The sequence below is a fragment of the Diachasma alloeum genome, unplaced genomic scaffold, assembly GCF_001412515.2.
Source record: "Diachasma alloeum isolate Michigan unplaced genomic scaffold, Dall2.0 Dall_scaffold_00192, whole genome shotgun sequence".
In the NCBI taxonomy this organism is placed as follows: Eukaryota; Metazoa; Arthropoda; class Insecta; order Hymenoptera; family Braconidae; genus Diachasma; species Diachasma alloeum.
Window position 1 is genome coordinate 2,540,889 of NW_021680357.1, and position 19,820 is coordinate 2,560,708.

The window sequence follows — 19,820 nt, forward strand, 5'->3', positions numbered from 1 at the left end:
AACTCCCCGAAATGGCGTCTGATTATCTCCACACGACTGTGACCGATAGTTTGATTAGCGACAAGACCAACAGCGGCGCTGTACGCCTTACTAGACTATACAATCCGGTGAGCGACAACTATATCGGCACACTTCAAGTAGCAATTTATCGGCCCTAGGGCTGCTAAATGTGATTTAGCATGCCTGTTCCGCTATTTAACATGCCTCGGCCGCCCAGAGCTGCTATTTGCTATTTATCGCCCTCAAAACAGGCCCATATAGCGCCATTATCGGGCCTCAGTGACGAAAACAAACGTTACATTTCTGATCCAAAACTGATCACAGTCAGTTTTTACTGGTCAATTTCCTATTCTATTCTCATTTGAATTTCCACTCGGTTACGTCTTTACTTGTATCAAGAAGTTCATGATTTGAAAATCACCAGGCGCACAATATCTCACACTAAAAAAGACGCCAAGAAATGCTATACACTAAGAGAAAAATCGACATAATATCACAAAAATCATTTCTTGAGCGAAAAACATCGCATACATACTCGATCAATTTATGGCAGGTTTCAGACAAGAAATCGGTGCTCTTCGGGTTAACGAGTAAGTTACTGAATGCAAAGATGATGTCTTTTTTCGAAATGAGATAATATTTCTTATAATACAAGAATAGTTTGACAGAAGGAAAAGAAGATATTGCTTCTCTTCGAACTCAATGCGATTGAGCGTAAGCGACGGTTATATTTTTTTAATATCTGGAGGTTTTCCTCTGCATAAACTCTCTATTCATTCAATATGAAAGTCTCTAATTCGTGATTCACTGAATCGAAGCTTTTAATATTTTTAGTCAATTGGTCATCTTCTGAGACGAAAAAACCGATTTCTTATTGTGGCAAGAACTTCTCACTTTATCATGCAATGTTCATGTTCAAGTCATTAACACTTCACTGAAATCTGATATTGTTTGACACATTATCTGGAATTCTTATCCCAAGAAATTTATCCTCAAGAGATGAGATATTTGGCGCAAGAAATTAGTTTGGTGATATTATAACGATATTTCTCTCAGTGTATCAAGAAATTCATGATTTGAAAATTACCAAGCGCATAATATCTCACACTGAGAAAACAAATTTACGCCAGGAAATTTTATACTTGTCCGAAAGATGAAGGCAATTGGTTCATATAAAGAAAACGAGTTCTCAAATCAATTCAAGTGGTTTTTGCATTAAAATATTTTACAATTGAGGTTAAAAAATTACTAAATGAACTACTTAAATTTGACTTGGTTCTCGAAATCGCTTTCTCGTCATCAGAAAGTTGTCCTCGTCTTGAGGACAAGTACAAAATTTCTTAACGAAAGTTTTTTTTTCTTAGAGCAAGATATTTTGCTCTTGAAAATTTTCGAGGCTCAAGTTGCTTGATATAAGTTAAGCCATACTTCTCGAAAAACCTTATTTTTCTCAGTGTACTTGGTCGATTTTAAAGGTAAAAATGACAAACGTCGGTGTTCGTTGGTGTATGGGGCAAAATCGATTGTAATGATTATTTATCCCACTTTTTAACATTTCCCATTACATATCAAAAGTCACTTAATACGTTCTCTACTGCAACACACCGGAAAAACAATTTTCATTTTCAGGGACATGTCCCTGATTTTGAGGAATTTATCCTAAATTATTAGAGATTAGTGATTATGACATTCAAGGAGTGCCAAATTCGGAAATTCAGTGATTTTGTTCATTTTCCGTAACATTATTAGTAATTTTCAGTGAAATCGTCATTAATTTAATCATCTTCCAATTTGGAATGGGAATTCGAAATACCCATCGCCCAATTGAGTATAAAATATACTTGAATGCTCCAACCAATCACCAATTTAACCATCTTTGAATTGAAATACCCATCGTCGTTGATTCAAGTATATTTTATACTCAATTCAGGTAAATGTTTTTTCCGCGCGATATCGATTCAATATTTGCGTAACACTGAAGTTACTTCAAGTCAAGGTCATTCTAGTCAGTGCAGTATCACCAATAATTGGTAACTGATTCCTCATCACCAAAGATTTGTCCCAAAAAATCAAAATTTTCTCTTCTCTCTGAAAGAAAACAGAAATTTCCCCGCAATCTCCTTTTAAAAAATCGTCTCTGGTGACGAAAAAAAATGACTAAAGGTCATGAACCTTGAACTCTCCAATCATCTAAAACCAAAAATCACCAAATTATCCTCTGGATTAAGAACGAGCCTGTCGTCCTCGACTCCGCTCAACACTTATTACAACGCATTCTCGTCGGCAACGGGTGTGCGAGGGGGCGGAATGAGCCCTAAAAAACCATAAAGAACAACACAGAAAGATCTCAGAATCTGTCGCGAGGCATGCCCGCTGTCGTACCGCAGTTCTCGGGCATTCGCTCATAGCCGACGCTCCCATTAATAATCACTTTGATGCATAACACGACCTCGCTATTATTTACCATCTCTCCTAACCATTGGGATTTGTGAAAGGGCCCGTTGATTTACGATGCATTGTACCCGTGACTCGGCTTCGCCGATTGTCACGATTCAAATCGATCTATCGATTGTGAGTCAAGATCGCCGTCTACTCGGGAAGTTGAAAAGAATTGAATAACATTTTTTACATTTTTCTCATCAAAATCCCAGACGTATTTGATTTGAGGATATTCAACCAGGGTAACCAGACCAATAGGTAGACACCGACTAAAATATAGACCATTTCAACTTTTTTTTAGTATTCTACACACAGAAAAACCTAAACGTAAATTACGTCTTGATAAACGTTATTTACGCTTAACGTCAATACCATATCTGGTGGTTTTTTCCGTCATGAAAATCGCAATTTAGGCTTTAAAAAAGCGCATTTTACGGTCAAAATAGAAACCTAAATTATGTCGAAACAAAGCGTATTTTACGTTTATCAAACGTAAATTATGCCCAAACAAAGCGTCTTTTACGTTTATCAAAAATACGAAAAAAATAATCGTAATTCACGGTACCTTTGAGCGTAATTTACGAATACGAGATCGTAAATTACGTCTATGCAATCGTCCTTTATATGATTTATGATTTAGGTGACTCTGGGCAAGAAATTTAACCGGCCGCATTACTCTAAATTCTAAATTCTAATCATCCTTTACGACGATTTTGAGCATAATTTACACCTATGAAAACGTAATTTATGTTTATAATCGTCGCAAAATACATTTATGTAATTGTAATTTACGGCGATTTTGAGCGTAATTTATGCTGCAACTTCAAGCGTAAAATACGCTTCAGAACGCGTAAAAGACGACTTCTTAAACGTAATTTACGTTTAAGTTTTTCTGTCTGCATAAAAAATATAGTAGAAATTGTATTACAAATTTCCATTTTTGATAATAAAACTAATGTATAATAATACGATGATTTTCTTATTTTTTATTGATGAACATTTTGAACGTGAAAGAAACAAATTCTCGTGGGGTGCAGTATCGGTCCTGAGGGACGGTATGAGTAGTTAGACAAGTCACGCAGTGTTAACGGAACAATGTGAAAAAGCAGTCATCATTATTATCGAAAAGGATCATTCTTCATTTTTAAACATGCAGAAGGATGAATTTCGTTGAATAATGATTCAATATGAGCGTCTATCTATTGGGTGTTTGGGCTGTATCACATTTTTTCATCATTTTATTATTTATTTCTTGATTGTATCCACTTCAAATCATTATTTTCCCATAATTCATATATTTTTTTAGGTTTAGAACCCATCGCTGACGTATTTACGTGATTTATCAATTTTTGATCTTTTGACGGACCGAAAACTACTAGTCAATATAGTGATTTCTGAGATTTCCCCGGGTACAATGTACGGGCCGCGAGAGTATAAACTGAAGTTTTAAATCGTTAGAAAACATTACAATTTAACATTGTAAAAATTCATACGATTTCAGTAATTTCTCATCGTTCAATAGTAAAAATTGAAAAAAAATGAAGCGGTTTTAACACTTCAGAAAATGATTTTTCGGTCCGTGGATTTTATACTGTTTTGTCCGTTAAAAATTACTATGTTAAATCGTAAAAAATGAATTTCCCATCGCAAACGGTCGGTTAAAATAAATCAAATTTCAAAATTTTTCCGATATGGTTCTCGATTATTATGTTCACATAGCAATTTTTAATTTTATATTCTCTCGTTGCTCCCACATCTACCAGAATGTTTAGGTTACCATTCTCAAAAGACAATACTTAACTATCAAGTGCACTGAGAAAAAAAATTATTTTTGCCAAATATCCATTTACTTGAGAAAAGCTTTTAGTTTTTCAATACCGTATTTCTCCAGCCGAGTTATTTCTAGGTTTCAATTATGACAATTATATTGCTCTAGAAGATAATCATGTTAGTTATGACTTTGAGTGAACTCCCTCAATGATCATTAACATTAAAAAATTAATCGAAATTCTTCCCTATAGAAAATAAGAAATTTAGGGAAAATTAATAACCACTGGAGGAGTTTATCCAAGGTCATGTGCAGCATAGTCATCCTCTAGAGCAACATGATTGTCATAGCCTGGGAGTATTTCGATTGGAGAAATTCGATTTTGAAAAAATAAATTTTCCCCTCAAATAAATAAATTTTTGGCAGAAATAATTTTTTTTCTCAGTGTGAAATCGTCAGTTGACCACTCAAGGGTTCAGCTACTCGGCCGAAGTCATACCAGGACTTACTTAACACGGCTGACTGTCGCCTGACTCAAATAGTTTCAATTAAATCTCAACGACAACATAAAAGATCCCGAATGAGGCATCACTAATGTATTTACGTTTTGCTTGGTTTTTTATAATTTTTTCGTTTCTCTTCTCGAAAATATGGGTGGATTGCTGAGGGAAAGTGAGACCTCGGAGTGACAATTTCAGGAGCGATTAGCCGTCATGCTTTGAGTTATGTTACTACTAAACGGAGCACACCGCGCCCCATTGAGACTCTACCGAGTTTTTCGTAAAAATAGAACTCCACTCGACGACACATTCGGCTTTCCTTGTTCCATTCCCAACATTTTTTCAGATCATTTCTGGGGTTTTTTTTCGTCGGTGACACTGGCTCGTAAATTTGAATTAATTTCATTATGAAAATTGAGAGGACATTTTTCATGGGTTAAATGCGTTCCGAGGGTAGCTGAGAATAATATTCTTGATGAAGTTGTTGGAGAGAATGCGCTGGTCTTGCAATCGTCGATTACCACCTTGTTTCATTTAGAAGTGAGGTAGTCAATTACCTGGGGACAATGAAGAATGGTTATAAATTAGACATTTCAGAAAATGTAGGTTTTTGCTATCTACATGCGGGCAACGTCTCTCCCCTCGCTTGTCGCAATTTTTCCTCCTTTCTAGACTGATAATATACCTGACTGATTAGTATAATTGACGACGAGTCTTGAGTACTTAAATTTTTTTTTTTTTAGGACGAACCTACAACGACTTGAATCAGTATCCAGTCTTTCCGTGGGTACTCACTAATTATGAGACTAAGGAGCTGGATCTCAGCTTACCGAGCAATTACCGGGATTTGTCGAAGGTGAGAAGAAAATAGATAAGATAATTTTTGCTTCCAAATGGAAGAATTGTATCTGTGAAATCCGAAAGTTCCAATTTTTTGTGTCAGGGTAGCTAATTCAGTAGTAAAGTAGTCAAACTGTTTAAGTCGATTTAGTTGAATTTTCCAGAAATATTGCCGAATTTAAGGGATATAGCGAAATTTTCACAATAACCTTTTTTGGAGAGTGAATTGAGTGCTAATAAAAAGGTATTTAGAACAGTTTTGCTATCTCTCTTAGATTTCGAGATATTCATTGAAAACTGGCCAATATCCAAAATCGTCTTAAACCGTTTGACCACTTCGCTACTTTGGCCTTCACATGCAAATTTTGCTAAAAATTCAGTGAAATTGAACATTTTCGAGCAACAGAAAAAAAAATATAATGGGAAAATTTTCATTGAAAATTGCATGCAATGATTCATTAAATTTAACAATCCCCCAACAGTTATATTTTTTACCTTTTTCTGAATATTAGTTTCAAAATAATTTTTGTCAACATCAGCTGATGCAATTAATCATCGAACTCGAACAAGATGGCATTTTGAGGCATATTTTAAATCACAATTTGATTCATTTAAATAATTATTTTTTCAGTCATCATCGAAAAACGATCGATCACATGCACATATACATCCAGAAATGGTCTAAAAATAGCATATCCGAACTGCCGGGGCCCAATTAGTTATTTTGACCCACAAAATTCGGAATTTGACGAATCCAATTCTTCCATTCGGAAACAATAACAAGTCATTTAATTCGAATGCCTCATTCTTCGGGTACACCGATAGAAAAAATTATTTTTATTGCGATGCTCCTTTCTTGGAACAAGTATTATATACCAATTTTAAATGAATACGATTTTGCGGTGAATATCAATTATTTCTTCTTGAGATATATTTACTTGCATGAAATATAACACTCCTTGACATCAATTGTATTTACCATAAAAATGGAAAAGTTCTATGTTTTTTAACCTAATATAATCTCCAGTCCAAACATTTTTACTTTCATGAATTGATAAAAATTCGTACCTAGGAGATGATTACATTGAGGAATTAATTGAATGTTGTTTTCTCGAATGAAGCCGATGTTTAAATTGAGCTTTCCGTACGTCACATTGAACAAAATTTGTGATATTCAATTTTGGGTAAAATTGCCGTAATCTGTGATTCTGTTATTGTAAACTAATGCGATTTTTTTTAGTCAAGAAATATAAACTTCTTTCACCTCAACGACATTTTACTACAATCTCAAAGCTCTTTCCGCATAACAATATTCATCCTGATTCGACATACGAAATGCTCACTTCAATTATAATTTACTTGGAACAACGTAAGATCGTGTTGATTGACATAACGACGTATTTAGTCATGAGAATAATTTTAATTTTTGAGTAAACCAGCGAATTTCTAGAGTTAGCAAACTTTTGGCTAGAAAGAAATGAAATACTCTCATTATTGCGATAAACAAAAGGAACTTCAATTCTAGAGAAGTTCAATTTCTCCCAATCAAATGTATCTCAAGAAGAGATAAATGGTATTCACTATAACATCATCTTTATTTGAAAATTAATAACCAAATGATAGTTGTTGAAATAAAATTCTCTTGATAAAATTAATTTTTTTGTCAGTGTATATTCTCCCATTTATCTAATAAAAATTTCGTATTCATTTCAATAGCCAATTGGAGCACTCAATCCAAGCAGAAGAGCATATTTCGAGGAACGTTTCCAGAGTTGGGAACACGACAGCATTCCACCTTTTCACTATGGCACTCATTATTCAACAGCAGCTTTCGTCCTTAATTGGCTGATACGAGTGGTACGTATCTCAATTAATTCTCCAGTCTCAACGAAATATCAGATCCCGCATGATAAAAATTCCACCGACAAATCTCCCATTTTATAATTTCAACTCGCCACTCGTTTCCTCGTTACAACATTTCAACGATGACTACCGCGCAGCGCGGTGATAAGAGAGATGTTGCGGGAATCCTCAGGGCTCGTGGGCTTAGAAAAACTAATCCCTTTGTTAAAAAAGCAAACCGGTGCCAGTAACAGATCATAAATTCTCCAAGACACATTTAGTAGTGAGTTAAACACTAATTCGGGGGCGTTGAAACGCCCCGACGAGTCGTCGAGTCTACCAGTCCGTTAAATATACATCTGTTTTGTACTACACCATTTTCACGGGAGATACACTCGTCCCATTCTCCTCATCCGGTGTTCCTATATTGCTGTCTATGATTTAGATTATTCGTATTTAACTTCATGAAGTTGAAATTTTTTCTCTCAAGAATTATTATGGTTCTTTGATCAGAAAACTTCTCCATGAAAAAATATTCATTATTTAGCCTTGAGAAGATCTTCACCCCATAAATTTTTCTGTAATTAATTTCCTCTATCGAACATAAAGTTCACCTTCTTTTCTCCACTGCTACAATCTTTCACGAATTTCAGGAAATGTTCATCACAAAAATTTCACACTTTCTGCTGTTTATAATCAAGTACTATATAAATTAAGTATTTCTGTGAATTTTTATCGTCTTGGCATTACTGGTTCATCTAACACTCATGATAATAGCCCAGATTTTTAGAAATCTATCTTGCGAACAAATAAGCGGATATGAATATAGTATATTTCGATATGAGTAAAAGTGTTTTTTGACCTGTGGGAAGTGTTTGGGGTTCGCTGAAGACGAGAGCTACTCTCCCAAGGATCAAAGAACACTTTTTCATAAGTGTTGAATCTTATTTTTCATCACAATGTGTGGAAAGCAAGATTTTGCTCGCGGAGCGAGCGTAAAATGTCACTTTACGCAAGAGTGATGAAGAATAAAAACGATTCTTTTCGTTTCTTCGAATGCTTTCCGAATAAAAATACTTTGGTATTGCATAGGCATTTTTCGGTTTCTTTCTCTTTTAACTTCAATTGAGTACTTAAGGACTCATTAAAAATAGATGGATTTTTGCTTCCGTATGGAAGCATTCCAATCCTTCAATTTTCACATTCTCTAATTTTGATTGGAAATGATGTAGAATGGTCTGAAACGTAAAAATACGAAATTTGGCGACCATATCTGTATGTGAATACGTCCACCGCCCCCTTTCCGATGGTGAATTTTTAGAAAATTGAGTAATTAAGTGGCTAAAGTAATTCCAAAAAATCTGAAATTTTGTCAGATTATAGATCCTAATAAGGACTCACTCTGTGCAAAATTTCAGCCCAAACGATCTAATAGTTTTTGAGAAAAACCGATTCGTTTTTACATGGTTTTTCGAAAATATCTTCAAAAACCAGTGGACCGATTCCGAGTTTTTTTTTCAAAATATTCGTTTCGACTCCTTGTATTTAAATCAATCAAAAAAAAATATACCCGTTCGTACAAAGTTTTCAAGATATTCCCGTTTTTCCGTTTTATCATAAAAGACTTGTGAACAAATGGAGATATCAACTTGAAATTTGGACAGAATCTTCCTCTCATGATAACAATTTTTCGTATTGAAGTTGGCTTCAATCGCATCAGGAGTTTCGGAGATATTCGACTTTTTCTGAAAATCTTTTACATGGAATATCTTCTAAATTACTCAACCGATTTCACTTTTTTTTCAAAACATTCGTTTCAATGCCTTCTATCTAAATAAATCAAAACATACGCACCCCTTCAGTTTCTGTTTCTGAAGGATGATCAAAATACACTATTTTTTCACACAATCCCAAAATAATGAGTTTTCATCATTAGCCATGATGGCTGATTTCAAGTCAAAAGAGAATTCTTCCGTGATGGAAAACGGATTTCCTATTTTTACAATTCTCCAAACGTCAACGGCTCTCGAAAATTAAATGCCTGCAGGTTTTTTTATTTCAAAATACGAGGGCATTTTGGGGTCGTGTAGGTATCCTCAAAGTAGCTCTTATAGAGAGAGTTTCTAAGTGGCCTCTTAAAGAGTGCCCCCGCCTTTTCTGCGCCTTAAAATGCACTCCCTTAGAAGTTCTGCCGCTGTAAAGACCCAGCCACTTTTGATTTCACGCGGTTGCACACATGCCATTCCTCCTCTCTTTACCTCTGGAGTAAAAGGAAAAACCCAATTCCACATTGTTGAATCTTTTTTTCGTTGCTTTCAGGAGCCCATGACCACGATGTTTTTGGCGCTTCAGGGTGGCAAGTTTGATTATCCCAACAGGCTATTCTCGTCAATCGCACTCTCCTGGAAGAATTGTCAGAGGGACACGTCTGACGTCAAGGTTTGTACATGATCAACGTTGAGAAAAGTAGCTGGGGTTAATTACATTTCTATTCTTATTTGTCTTTATTTCAGGAACTCATACCCGAATTCTTCTTCCTTCCTGAGATGCTGGTGAACACGAATAACTATCGTCTAGGGCGGAACGAGGATGGCAGTTCCGTGGGTGATGTAGATCTGCCGCCATGGGCTAACTCTCCAGAAGAATTCATCAGAATAAACAGAATGGTGAGAACAAGAACCTTTACAATAACTCCAATGAAGACAATAAATGAATGCAGAAAAATTGCTCTCAAATGGGAATCGAATTTTATTGAGATAATTTGTTGTGCAATAGTTGCTCATGGAATGGTTAATTCGAAATAATTTTCCCTTCTATTAATAATGAAGCTTGTGGTGATTCTTCAGACTCAACGAAAAGTTGAGGAGAAAAATTATTCTTCAAACTTTGAATCCTTTCTTCAATATTGCATCCGTTGTTGATGCGATCACAATAAATTAGAGTGAAATCTTGTATTTGAATACTTGGTAATACTTTGGTAATTACCTATTAAAGAGCAATCGATATCGTCTTCTTGACAACCCGAGAATTGCGAAAGGAGTCATAATATGTCACACATCCCGTATGTGATCAATATGGAATTTGGTGACTGGATAGCTCGATTGGCTACTGCAACGGACAGTGCGGATTCGATTGGCATGGTCACATCACATTGCGTTTTACGATGCCTTTACCCTCTGAATTGAAAGACCATACTCTGAATATTATGCGATAGCTTGATTGATCGTTAATTTTATTTTCCATCGTAGGCGTTGGAGTCTGAATTTGTGTCCTGTCAGCTCCATCAGTGGATCGACCTCATCTTCGGCTACAAACAAAGAGGTAAGAGGCTGTACATAATCACTGTTGAAATGAGAAAGTCGATATCAATATTATGCTATTTTATTATTTTGTGTCTCGGGCGTGAAGTGTTTATTTTTTGCACGAACTTGCAAGTTTCAAAATTTGGCAGGTCTTTATTTAAAAGACACACACACACACACTCGTCATGATGTAATTTCTTGAACGTTGTGTCCCACAAATATCGAATCAATATCGCAAATATCTCGAAAGCCTGTCACCTCCTTTATCTATTCCCACGTCATAGAGGCGCGCAAATGCGCGCCGTCAGACTAGTGTTATCATAAGTCGGATGTGTTTAGCGTGCATAAAAAAAAACTTTACGCGGTTATAACACAATAGGTATACTATTTCCTGTCGCTGAATTCACCTCGATACTTCGGCACTTGGAATTTCACGGAATTTCAGTAGTCACAGTTAATAGCAGCCAAGTTTGCTATTTCCAGTAGAAATATCTATTGGAAAAATGAATAAATATTAAGCACGAATAATCATATTCAGAGTGTAATTTATCTGAATATCTGCTAATTATGACTACTTATACAATCATCTTTATCGCAACAATCCAGGTTTTTCCTCTCATTGAACTAGCACCGTATTAAGTCTCCGAAAAACTATCACAGCAACTGTTTTCTCAAATAATTCATCTGAAATTAGTTGAAAACCTTGAAAAAGTGTTACACCCAAAGTCGCGTCAAATTAAATTTCCTCCAATGTTAATTACGAGTGGCGCCTCTATATCCGGCGCTTCCTCGAACACAAGTCCAACCACGGGGGAATAGAAAATTCAATGGATGTACGAAGACTCGTGCGCGTATGGAAGGAATTAGTTTTTTAGTTGGCTTCCTCCGTGTCGCCCGTAGTCCCCGGCAATTAGGCGCGCGCGGAAGACGCGACAATGCGTCCCCAGCATCACACATTGTCGTTAATACGCAACACATTTAACCAAAGACTGTATCAGGGTAATAAAGAATAATTTTTTTAACCGGAAGTTCACGAGCGGAACTATTTCCCAGCCGTTTATCGTGATATTTCAACGCTCAAATGTCTCGGGTGTCATCGGGGGAGTAGGAGAAACAAATTTACTTTCAGATATGAATTGTCGATTTTTCTTTTTAATTTTTTTTCGATGAATGGAAATTCGAAACATTAGACTTTAATATTGATACTGCATTTTCTTGGTGAAATGGCCCATTACACTCGCGTTTTTTTGGCATATGTGATGTTTTGCAGTGAGATTTTGTCCACAGAAATTGTAATGCTCATCCTACACGGAAAAATTTATATTTTGAAAAATATATTTAAAAAATCTTAAATTGACCCAATTTATATAAAAAATATATAAAACATATATTTTATATATTTTTTCTATATCCTTCATAAATTTTTCATTTTTCATTTTTTTTTTCATTTTTTTTAAATTCCTTATAAATTTGGAAAAGTCACGGAATTGGCCCATATTATATATTTTTTATATATTTTTTGATGGGGGACGTCATAATTACACAATATATATATTTAACTGAATTCTATTAAATTGAAATCTTTAACAACGGCTAAATTACATGAAGGTGACTGAAAATCGGGAAAATTTAATTGAAAGTAATGCTTGATTTTAACAATGAATTTGAAAATCTAAGTCGTCATTGAAATTTCAAAGATCACTCATCATAAAAACACTCCATTTTAATGAATTTTTAAAATAAATTAGAGATGTTTTTGAGTTATTTATTATTTATTGAAAAATTCAATGTACTTCAATCCTGAAATTAAGATCAAGTTTAGAATATTGAAAATTCAAATTTATCTCTTACTTAAATTGAAAGAAATTTCTAACATTACACGGAGTAATTGTTGAATGTTCAGGCCCAGAGGCAGTTCGTGCGACAAATGTATTTTATTACCTGACATACGAGGGAAGCGTAGAATTGGATTCTATAACTGATCCAGTTATGAAAGAAGCAATCGAGAATCAGATCAGGAATTTTGGTCAAACTCCATCACAACTATTGATGGAGCCTCACCCTCCAAGAAGTTCAGCAATGCATTTGGTAAGTTGAATATCTCTAGTAGAACCCCTACTAAATGAAAAACTAGTAAAAAACATCAAGCGCAGATTCTGAGAGTATCTCTATATAAATGAGGCGATAGATCAGCGCGCGCGTTCTAGTAGGAGATAATAATCAAGGAGGCAGTCATCTCATGAGACGAGTTTATAACTAAAATCCGTTGCCAAAGGCTAGTTTTCTGAAGAATTCCCTTCTAAACTCTGATTTATCGTAATTTCAGTCACCAATGATGTTCTCAAGTATTCCTGATGACGTCTGTATGACCATTAAATTCCCATCAAATTCACCAATATGCCATATCTCAGCAAATACCTACCCACAATTACCACTACCATCGGTGGTGACAGTTACCACTGGTCAGCAGTTTGCTGTTAATCGATGGAACACCAATTACGCTGGTAAGTCATAACCCTCCCATAAATGATTAAATATTCATGTTAACCAGGAACGATTGAATTCAATAAACCGTTGACTCTTTTTAGCCTCAGTGCAGTCGCCGAGTTATGCCGATACGCCTCAAGCACAGGCTGTTAATCAACCCCTGTCAATGGATCCTGTCTTGTGTAACTAGAAACTTTATTTGATCGTAAAAATTGTCATTCGGAGTGATGTTTCGTCAAGTTTACTCATCCATAAATTGTTTTCATTCGCAGCCCAAACCGCCAATCACTCGAATCAAGCGTTGAAGAGACACTTGGGTGATAATTTCAGTCAGAAACTCAAGATACGAAGCAACTGCTTTGTTACAACCGTCGACAGCAGGTTCCTGGTGGCCTGCGGCTTCTGGGACAACAGTTTTCGAGTATTCTCCACGGAAACAGGTACATTAAGATGATTATCTCTTCTTTTATTTATTTAACGTGTCAAATTTATCGGGAGTAATTCGAGAAATTGTTAACTGACACGCGAGAATGAAATTGTACACTGATAGACAATTTCTGTTTCATTCAGATATTTTTTTGGTGCAAAGTGTTATTAGGGGATATTCGAAGATAATACTACCCACAAGTTTGGGCCTATGAATTTACGGAAAAAATTCTAAATGATTTAGTTTATTGCATTCTCATAAGTTATTGAGGTTTTCTATCTTGGTATGTTGTTGAGGAAGGCAACGATACCTGTTTGAATCAAATAAGGAATTATTTGTTAATTAATTGTTGGAATCAAATACGAAATGATTTCACAAAATTTCCATTTTTTTAGAATTGAATATCGCAGAAACTATGTAGTACAAAATTTTACAAAAAATTCACCTTATTCGGAATTTATCAATCTACCATGGGTTCGTTTTTTAAGCACATTGTAAGAACCGTTTTCTCATAAGATGGAAAATTTAAAAATGGGTTACTGAAAATCAGCGACATTACTCTGAAAATTAATAACGGTGAACAGAGTGGGCGACAACATCACTGGATTTCAGAATTTCGCATTCACTGAATTTCACAATCGCGAATCTCTAATAATTGGGAATAAATTCGTGAAATTTAATGACATGTTCCTGGAAATCAGTGACATTACTCTGAAAGTTAATAACGGTGAACAGAGTGGGCCACGAAATCACTGGATTTCAAAATTTCACCTTCACTGAATTTCACAATCGCGAATGTCAAATAATTGGGGACAAATATCGGAAAATCAGTGACATTACTCTGAAAATTAATAACGGTGAACAGAGTGGGCGACAAAATCACGGGATTTCAGAATTTCGCATTCACTTAATTTGCCAATCGCGAATCTCTAATAATTGGGAATAAATTCGTGAAATTTAATGACATGTTCCTGGAAATCAATGACATGTTTCTGAAAATCAGTGACATTACTCTAAAAATTAATAACGGTGAACAGAGTGGGCCACGAAATCACTGGATTTCATAATTTCGTATTCACTGAATTGCACAATCGCGAATCCCTAATAATTGGGGATAAATTCCTGAAAATTCGTGACCTGTGCCTGAAAATCAACTACATGCTTCTGAAAATTAATGATAGTGACAAACTTGGCGACAAAATCATTGGATTTCTGAATTTCGCGTTCACTAAATTTCACAATCGCGAATCTCTAATAATTGCGGATAAATTCCTGAAAATTCGTGACCTGTGCCTGAAAATCAATCACATGTTCCTCAAAATCAGTGATATTACTCTGATAATTAATGATGGTGACAAAATTGGCGACAAAATCACTAGATTTGAGAATTTCGCAATCACTGAATTTCAAAATCGCAAATTTCTAGTAACTAAGAATGAGTTTCTGAATATCATTGACATGTTCCTGAAAATCAGTGACATAGTTCTAAAAATCATAATCTTTCTTCCGCTGCGCCAATAATTATGTCAAACAAAATTATCTCGACAAAATTATTCTTTCTCCTCAATGTCGACACGCGTCTATATCGATAACCATTTGTCCCCCATTTATTTACAGCTAAAATCGTTCAGATTGTCTTCGGACATTACGGAGTCGTGACGTGTTTGTCCAGGAGTGAGTGCAATATCACGTCTGATTGCTATATTGCATCTGGCAGTGCTGATTGCACTGTACTACTGTGGCACTGGAATGCAAGAACACAGACAATTGTGGGGGAGAGCGAGGCACCAGCACCCAGAGCCACACTCACCGGTCATGAACAGCCGGTTACAGCTGTTGTCATATCGGCGGAATTGGGACTTGTCGTGTCTGGATCTTATTGTAAGGAAAAAATAGAATATTTCTCATTCTTCAAACCCATTGTCTCAGTTCATCGCAAGCGATTCCATTCTCTAGTCGATTCAATCTTTATCGAATTTCGGTTCTAGTGTTTTTCGATAGTTTCATGGCATTAAACTAATCGTTTCGCATAACTTACGATATTATCATTATTTTCCACGATTTAGATAAACTCAAGTACGAAAAAAATTTCCCAGCATTTTTGTGGCTTATTATTATTCTTTTAAATAGAGTTTGATTTTTCTGTACAAATTATTCTATTCAGATGTTTTCAATTCAAATGTTTCGACAAAAATTTTCAAAGTTGATTTGTTTGATTTTTTAATGAGAAAGAGAAAAAATGATGTGAAAAATTAACAAACAAAAGTGAAAAAATTTCATAATTTTTTCTTATAACAAAAATGTTCCATCAACTAAAAATTCTGTCTCTTGATTTCATTAATTTTATCACAAAAAACATGGTTTTAGACAAGCCAGTCCTAGAGTATACAAAATTAGTTGACTTGCTGAAATCAGATCTATACAACAAAGAAAATGTTCTGCAAATTGGGGAAATTCAAGCAACTATTTTTCCGAATTCCCTCTCTCTTGAAAATTCAATTTAACTTAATGCTTAATTTTCACAATGAATTTGAGAATCAGAGTTGTCATTGCCATTTCAATGATGATTCATAATAAAAAATTAAATTTGATTGAATTAAAAAAAAAAATTAATTAAAAAATTCTGTTTTTCTCTTGATTTCCCTAATTTCACGATCATTCATCATAAAAAGCTCTGTTTTATTGAAGTTCCAAGATGAGTCAGTAATTATATGAACAATTCAATTTCGAAATTCAAATCAAATTCAGAATATTGAATTCCGACTGATCTTTACAGAAAATATTTCAACAGAATGATTTGTGTGAAAATATTAAAATCCATTAATTTGTTCTTTAAATTTAGAAATCAACTAAATCAAAAATGAAAAATCCTTCGAAATTATCATGCAGCAAAACTACTTTGGAAACAAAAGTTCTGTTTTTCTCCTGATTCCAATAATTTCATGACAAAAAAACATTGCTTCAGGCGGGCCAGTGCTAGTGCACACAACATTCGGTGACTTGCTGAGATCCCTAGAGGCTCCGAATGGTTTCACCTCGCCTGAAAACATCGCCATGTCCAGGGAAGGCGTGATAGTTGTGAATTACGAGCGCGGTCATATCGCTGCCTTCACCATAAACGGTAAACGATTGCGTCACGAGTCCCACAACGACAATCTCCAGGTAAAATAGGGTTTAATGTTTGTTTTTTTCATTTGCTAATTCGTTGAGCGGTGTATGAAGGTATTGATTTATGGGTTACAGTGTCTGCTGCTGAGCAGAGACGGCGAGTACCTGATGACAGGAGGCGACAAGGGGATTGTCGAGGTCTGGAGGACTTTCAATCTGGCGCTCCTCTATGCATTCCCCACTTGCGAGGGCAGTGTCAGATCGCTGGCGCTATCTCACGACCAGAAGTGAGTATCAATGTTTGGTTTCTCAAAGGGTACATCAACGGATGTTCATCAGCTTTCAAAAATTTTTTGCTAAATTATTTCATTGGGGACTATTTTGATCTTCTGTAAAATCATTATTTCATTTTTATTGAGCAAATTTGGTCAATAATATCAAGTAGAATAGGAGATAGCCAAATTTATAATGTTAAATTGTGACTAAATTTGAGATTGAAATATTCAGTAATCAATACTTTATTATTATAATACTTTATTAATCAATAATCTTTTTAAATAAATTTATGTTTCCTAATTCAGCTTTCAATCTAATAATTGAAATGATCGATTTCTTCGTTATTCACATCTCACAATTTTCATCTTCTAATATTCTGAAAACCATGATTTAATTTTTATTGAACAAATTCAGTTATGTAGGATTAGGGATAGCCAAATTTATAATATTAAATTATGATTAGATTTGAGATTGAACAATCCAGTAATCAATGCCATAAATAATTCTCATTTCTTTATTAATCAGCAATCACTTTAAGAAAATTTTAAAATACTTTATCCATCAGTCATCATTTTGAAGAAACTTACTACTATATCCATAATCAATAATCATTTTAAATAAATTTACCTTTCCGTATTCAATTTTCAAGTTGATAATTGGAATTCCTGATTTCTTTGTTAATCACATCTCACAATTCTCACCTTCTGGTATTCTGTAAAACCATGATTTTATTTTTATTGAACGAATTCGGTCATGTAGAACCAGGAATAGCCAATTCCATTATTTATTATCTCGTAAACTGTGTAGTACAACCAGTTACAATTTTTTTCTATATCTGGGGAATATTATGAATATTATCTATGAAAAACATGGGGATAATCGTAAGAAAAACCTGTTGTCACGCACGAAAAAATGTAATAGAAAACCTATCGAATTCGTTAGAGAATTTCGATTAAACTTTCTATTAGGCTTTGGCTGATTCTATTGACATGTTCAATACAAAACATCCAATAGAAAAAGTCAACAGAATTCGATTTTTCTATATAACTTATTTTTTTCATATATTTTCTATAGAATCTGCTCGACTAAAATTTTCCAAGCTTTTTTCATTCTATTTTTCTTTTCTTCTCATCAAGAAAATCAAATGAAAAAACTTAGAAAATTTGAGCCGAGGAAATTCTATAGAAAATATCTCAATAGAATAAGTTATACAGAAAAATTGAATTCTACTGACTTTTTCTACTGAATATTTTCTATTGAACATTTCAATAGAATTGGCTAAAAACTAATAGAACAGTTCAATAGAAATTCAATAGAATTTTCTAACGAATTCGATAGGTTTTTCTATTAAATTTTTCCGTCCGTGTTCTACGGATATACCTTAAACAGGAGTAGCAGAAATTAGTAAATGGGGAAAAAAGGAGTGTCTCAGTAATGGGTACTAATCAAAAGATTCTGGACTTCTTCACAATTAGATTGAAAATATTTGAAACTCTCCGATTGCGATGAATTTTACTCTCAGATAGAGAATACTGAATTTTTTTTGCATTAGAACAATCCATAGACCGTTTCATCCGGAGCCTAGCTGAATTTACATATAAATCATCGTTTTGAGGGCCCAAATGTATATCATCTTAAATGTCAATATTTATCAGAATTTTTATTATTTCTCTGGACATTTTTCAATTCGATGAACGGAATAAATATTTCCCCTAGATTTCCAGAATAAAAAGGTATACTTCTACTATTTCAGTGAATTTACAATTGATATTCTCCAACTGTTTGAAGGAAACATGTAATTTTTTTTAACTTAATTTCTTTTATGTTTCGAAAACTAATTTTTTTTTCGAGTAGATCATCTCATTTCAATGGATATGTCCCCGAAATACAAACACCTCTTCAATATTCTTAAATTGACTGTTTTTTCTTCACAGGTTCTTACTCGCTGGTTTGGCAAATGGATCAATCGTCATATTCCACATCGACTTTAACAGATGGCATCACGAATTTCAGCAGAGATACTGAAACTACGGTTGCCTCTTCGTTCGTTATTAAATGATTCACTCAACAGAAAGAGAAAAATTAACTAAATAATAAGTCATAATGCAACCACATCATGGTGATACCGCATAATCGATGAATTTGTACTTAAAACATGTGTTAATACCCGAGAAGTTCGTGGAAATATTGATCGGCTTCGAGAGCATTATTGGGATGAAGTAGCGGTGAAATTAGCGTAAGTAGACAATTAAACAGTACTTAATGAAAGGAAACATTTTTTGTATTATCGAAACATTGGCAAACAAGTACTTAGAAATTAGGCGTTTATATTAATCAACGTGAATTTCTTTTAAAAAATTGACTCTTCCACTCATGATACCATTAAAAGAAATCTAGCAAATTTTTTAGGAAATTCAATCGAATTTCTATGGAACTATTAAAAATTCTATCAGTCTTTCACCAATTCTGTTGAAAGTTCCCGCTGATTTTTTGTGCATTTTTGTCAATGGAAATGTTCAATAGAAAATATTTTATAGGGAAAATGGGCAGAATTAGATTTTTTTATACAATTTATTTCATTGGGATATTTTCTGTAGAAATTTCTCAGCTCAAATTTTCCAAATTTTTTTTTAAGAGGAGACAGGTATGAGTTTTGTAATTCGTGGGCTATTGAAGTGAGATTTATCATGCAGCGAAGATCGATTATATATGTCTAAAAACGAGTAATTAGTGCAAAAAAAATAATTGTTCATTGTTCGTTTATCCTGGAAATACTTGAAGTGTTAATAAAAAGTCCACGGTCTCCAATTTTTAAGCTAGAGATTTTTTTT

The 19,820-nt window shown here is 34.3% G+C and overlaps 1 protein-coding gene across 1 annotated transcript in view; it reads left to right on the forward strand.

Moving 5' to 3' along the window:
• Positions 1 to 19,562, forward strand: part of LOC107048433 (neurobeachin) — a 600,659-nt gene extending 581,097 nt beyond the window's left edge. Inside the window, exons 34-46 of the mRNA XM_015271593.1 lie at positions 5,451 to 5,563; positions 7,264 to 7,404; positions 9,709 to 9,828; positions 9,903 to 10,055; positions 10,638 to 10,710; positions 12,595 to 12,779; positions 13,018 to 13,195; positions 13,280 to 13,360; positions 13,451 to 13,618; positions 15,223 to 15,486; positions 16,571 to 16,767; positions 16,849 to 17,000; positions 18,924 to 19,562. Coding sequence (XP_015127079.1) covers positions 5,451 to 5,563; positions 7,264 to 7,404; positions 9,709 to 9,828; positions 9,903 to 10,055; positions 10,638 to 10,710; positions 12,595 to 12,779; positions 13,018 to 13,195; positions 13,280 to 13,360; positions 13,451 to 13,618; positions 15,223 to 15,486; positions 16,571 to 16,767; positions 16,849 to 17,000; positions 18,924 to 19,014 — 1,916 coding nt within the window. The 3' untranslated portion in view covers positions 19,015 to 19,562. The remainder of the gene's footprint in view (positions 1 to 5,450; positions 5,564 to 7,263; positions 7,405 to 9,708; positions 9,829 to 9,902; positions 10,056 to 10,637; positions 10,711 to 12,594; positions 12,780 to 13,017; positions 13,196 to 13,279; positions 13,361 to 13,450; positions 13,619 to 15,222; positions 15,487 to 16,570; positions 16,768 to 16,848; positions 17,001 to 18,923) is intronic.
• Positions 19,563 to 19,820: the final 258 nt, after the last annotated feature.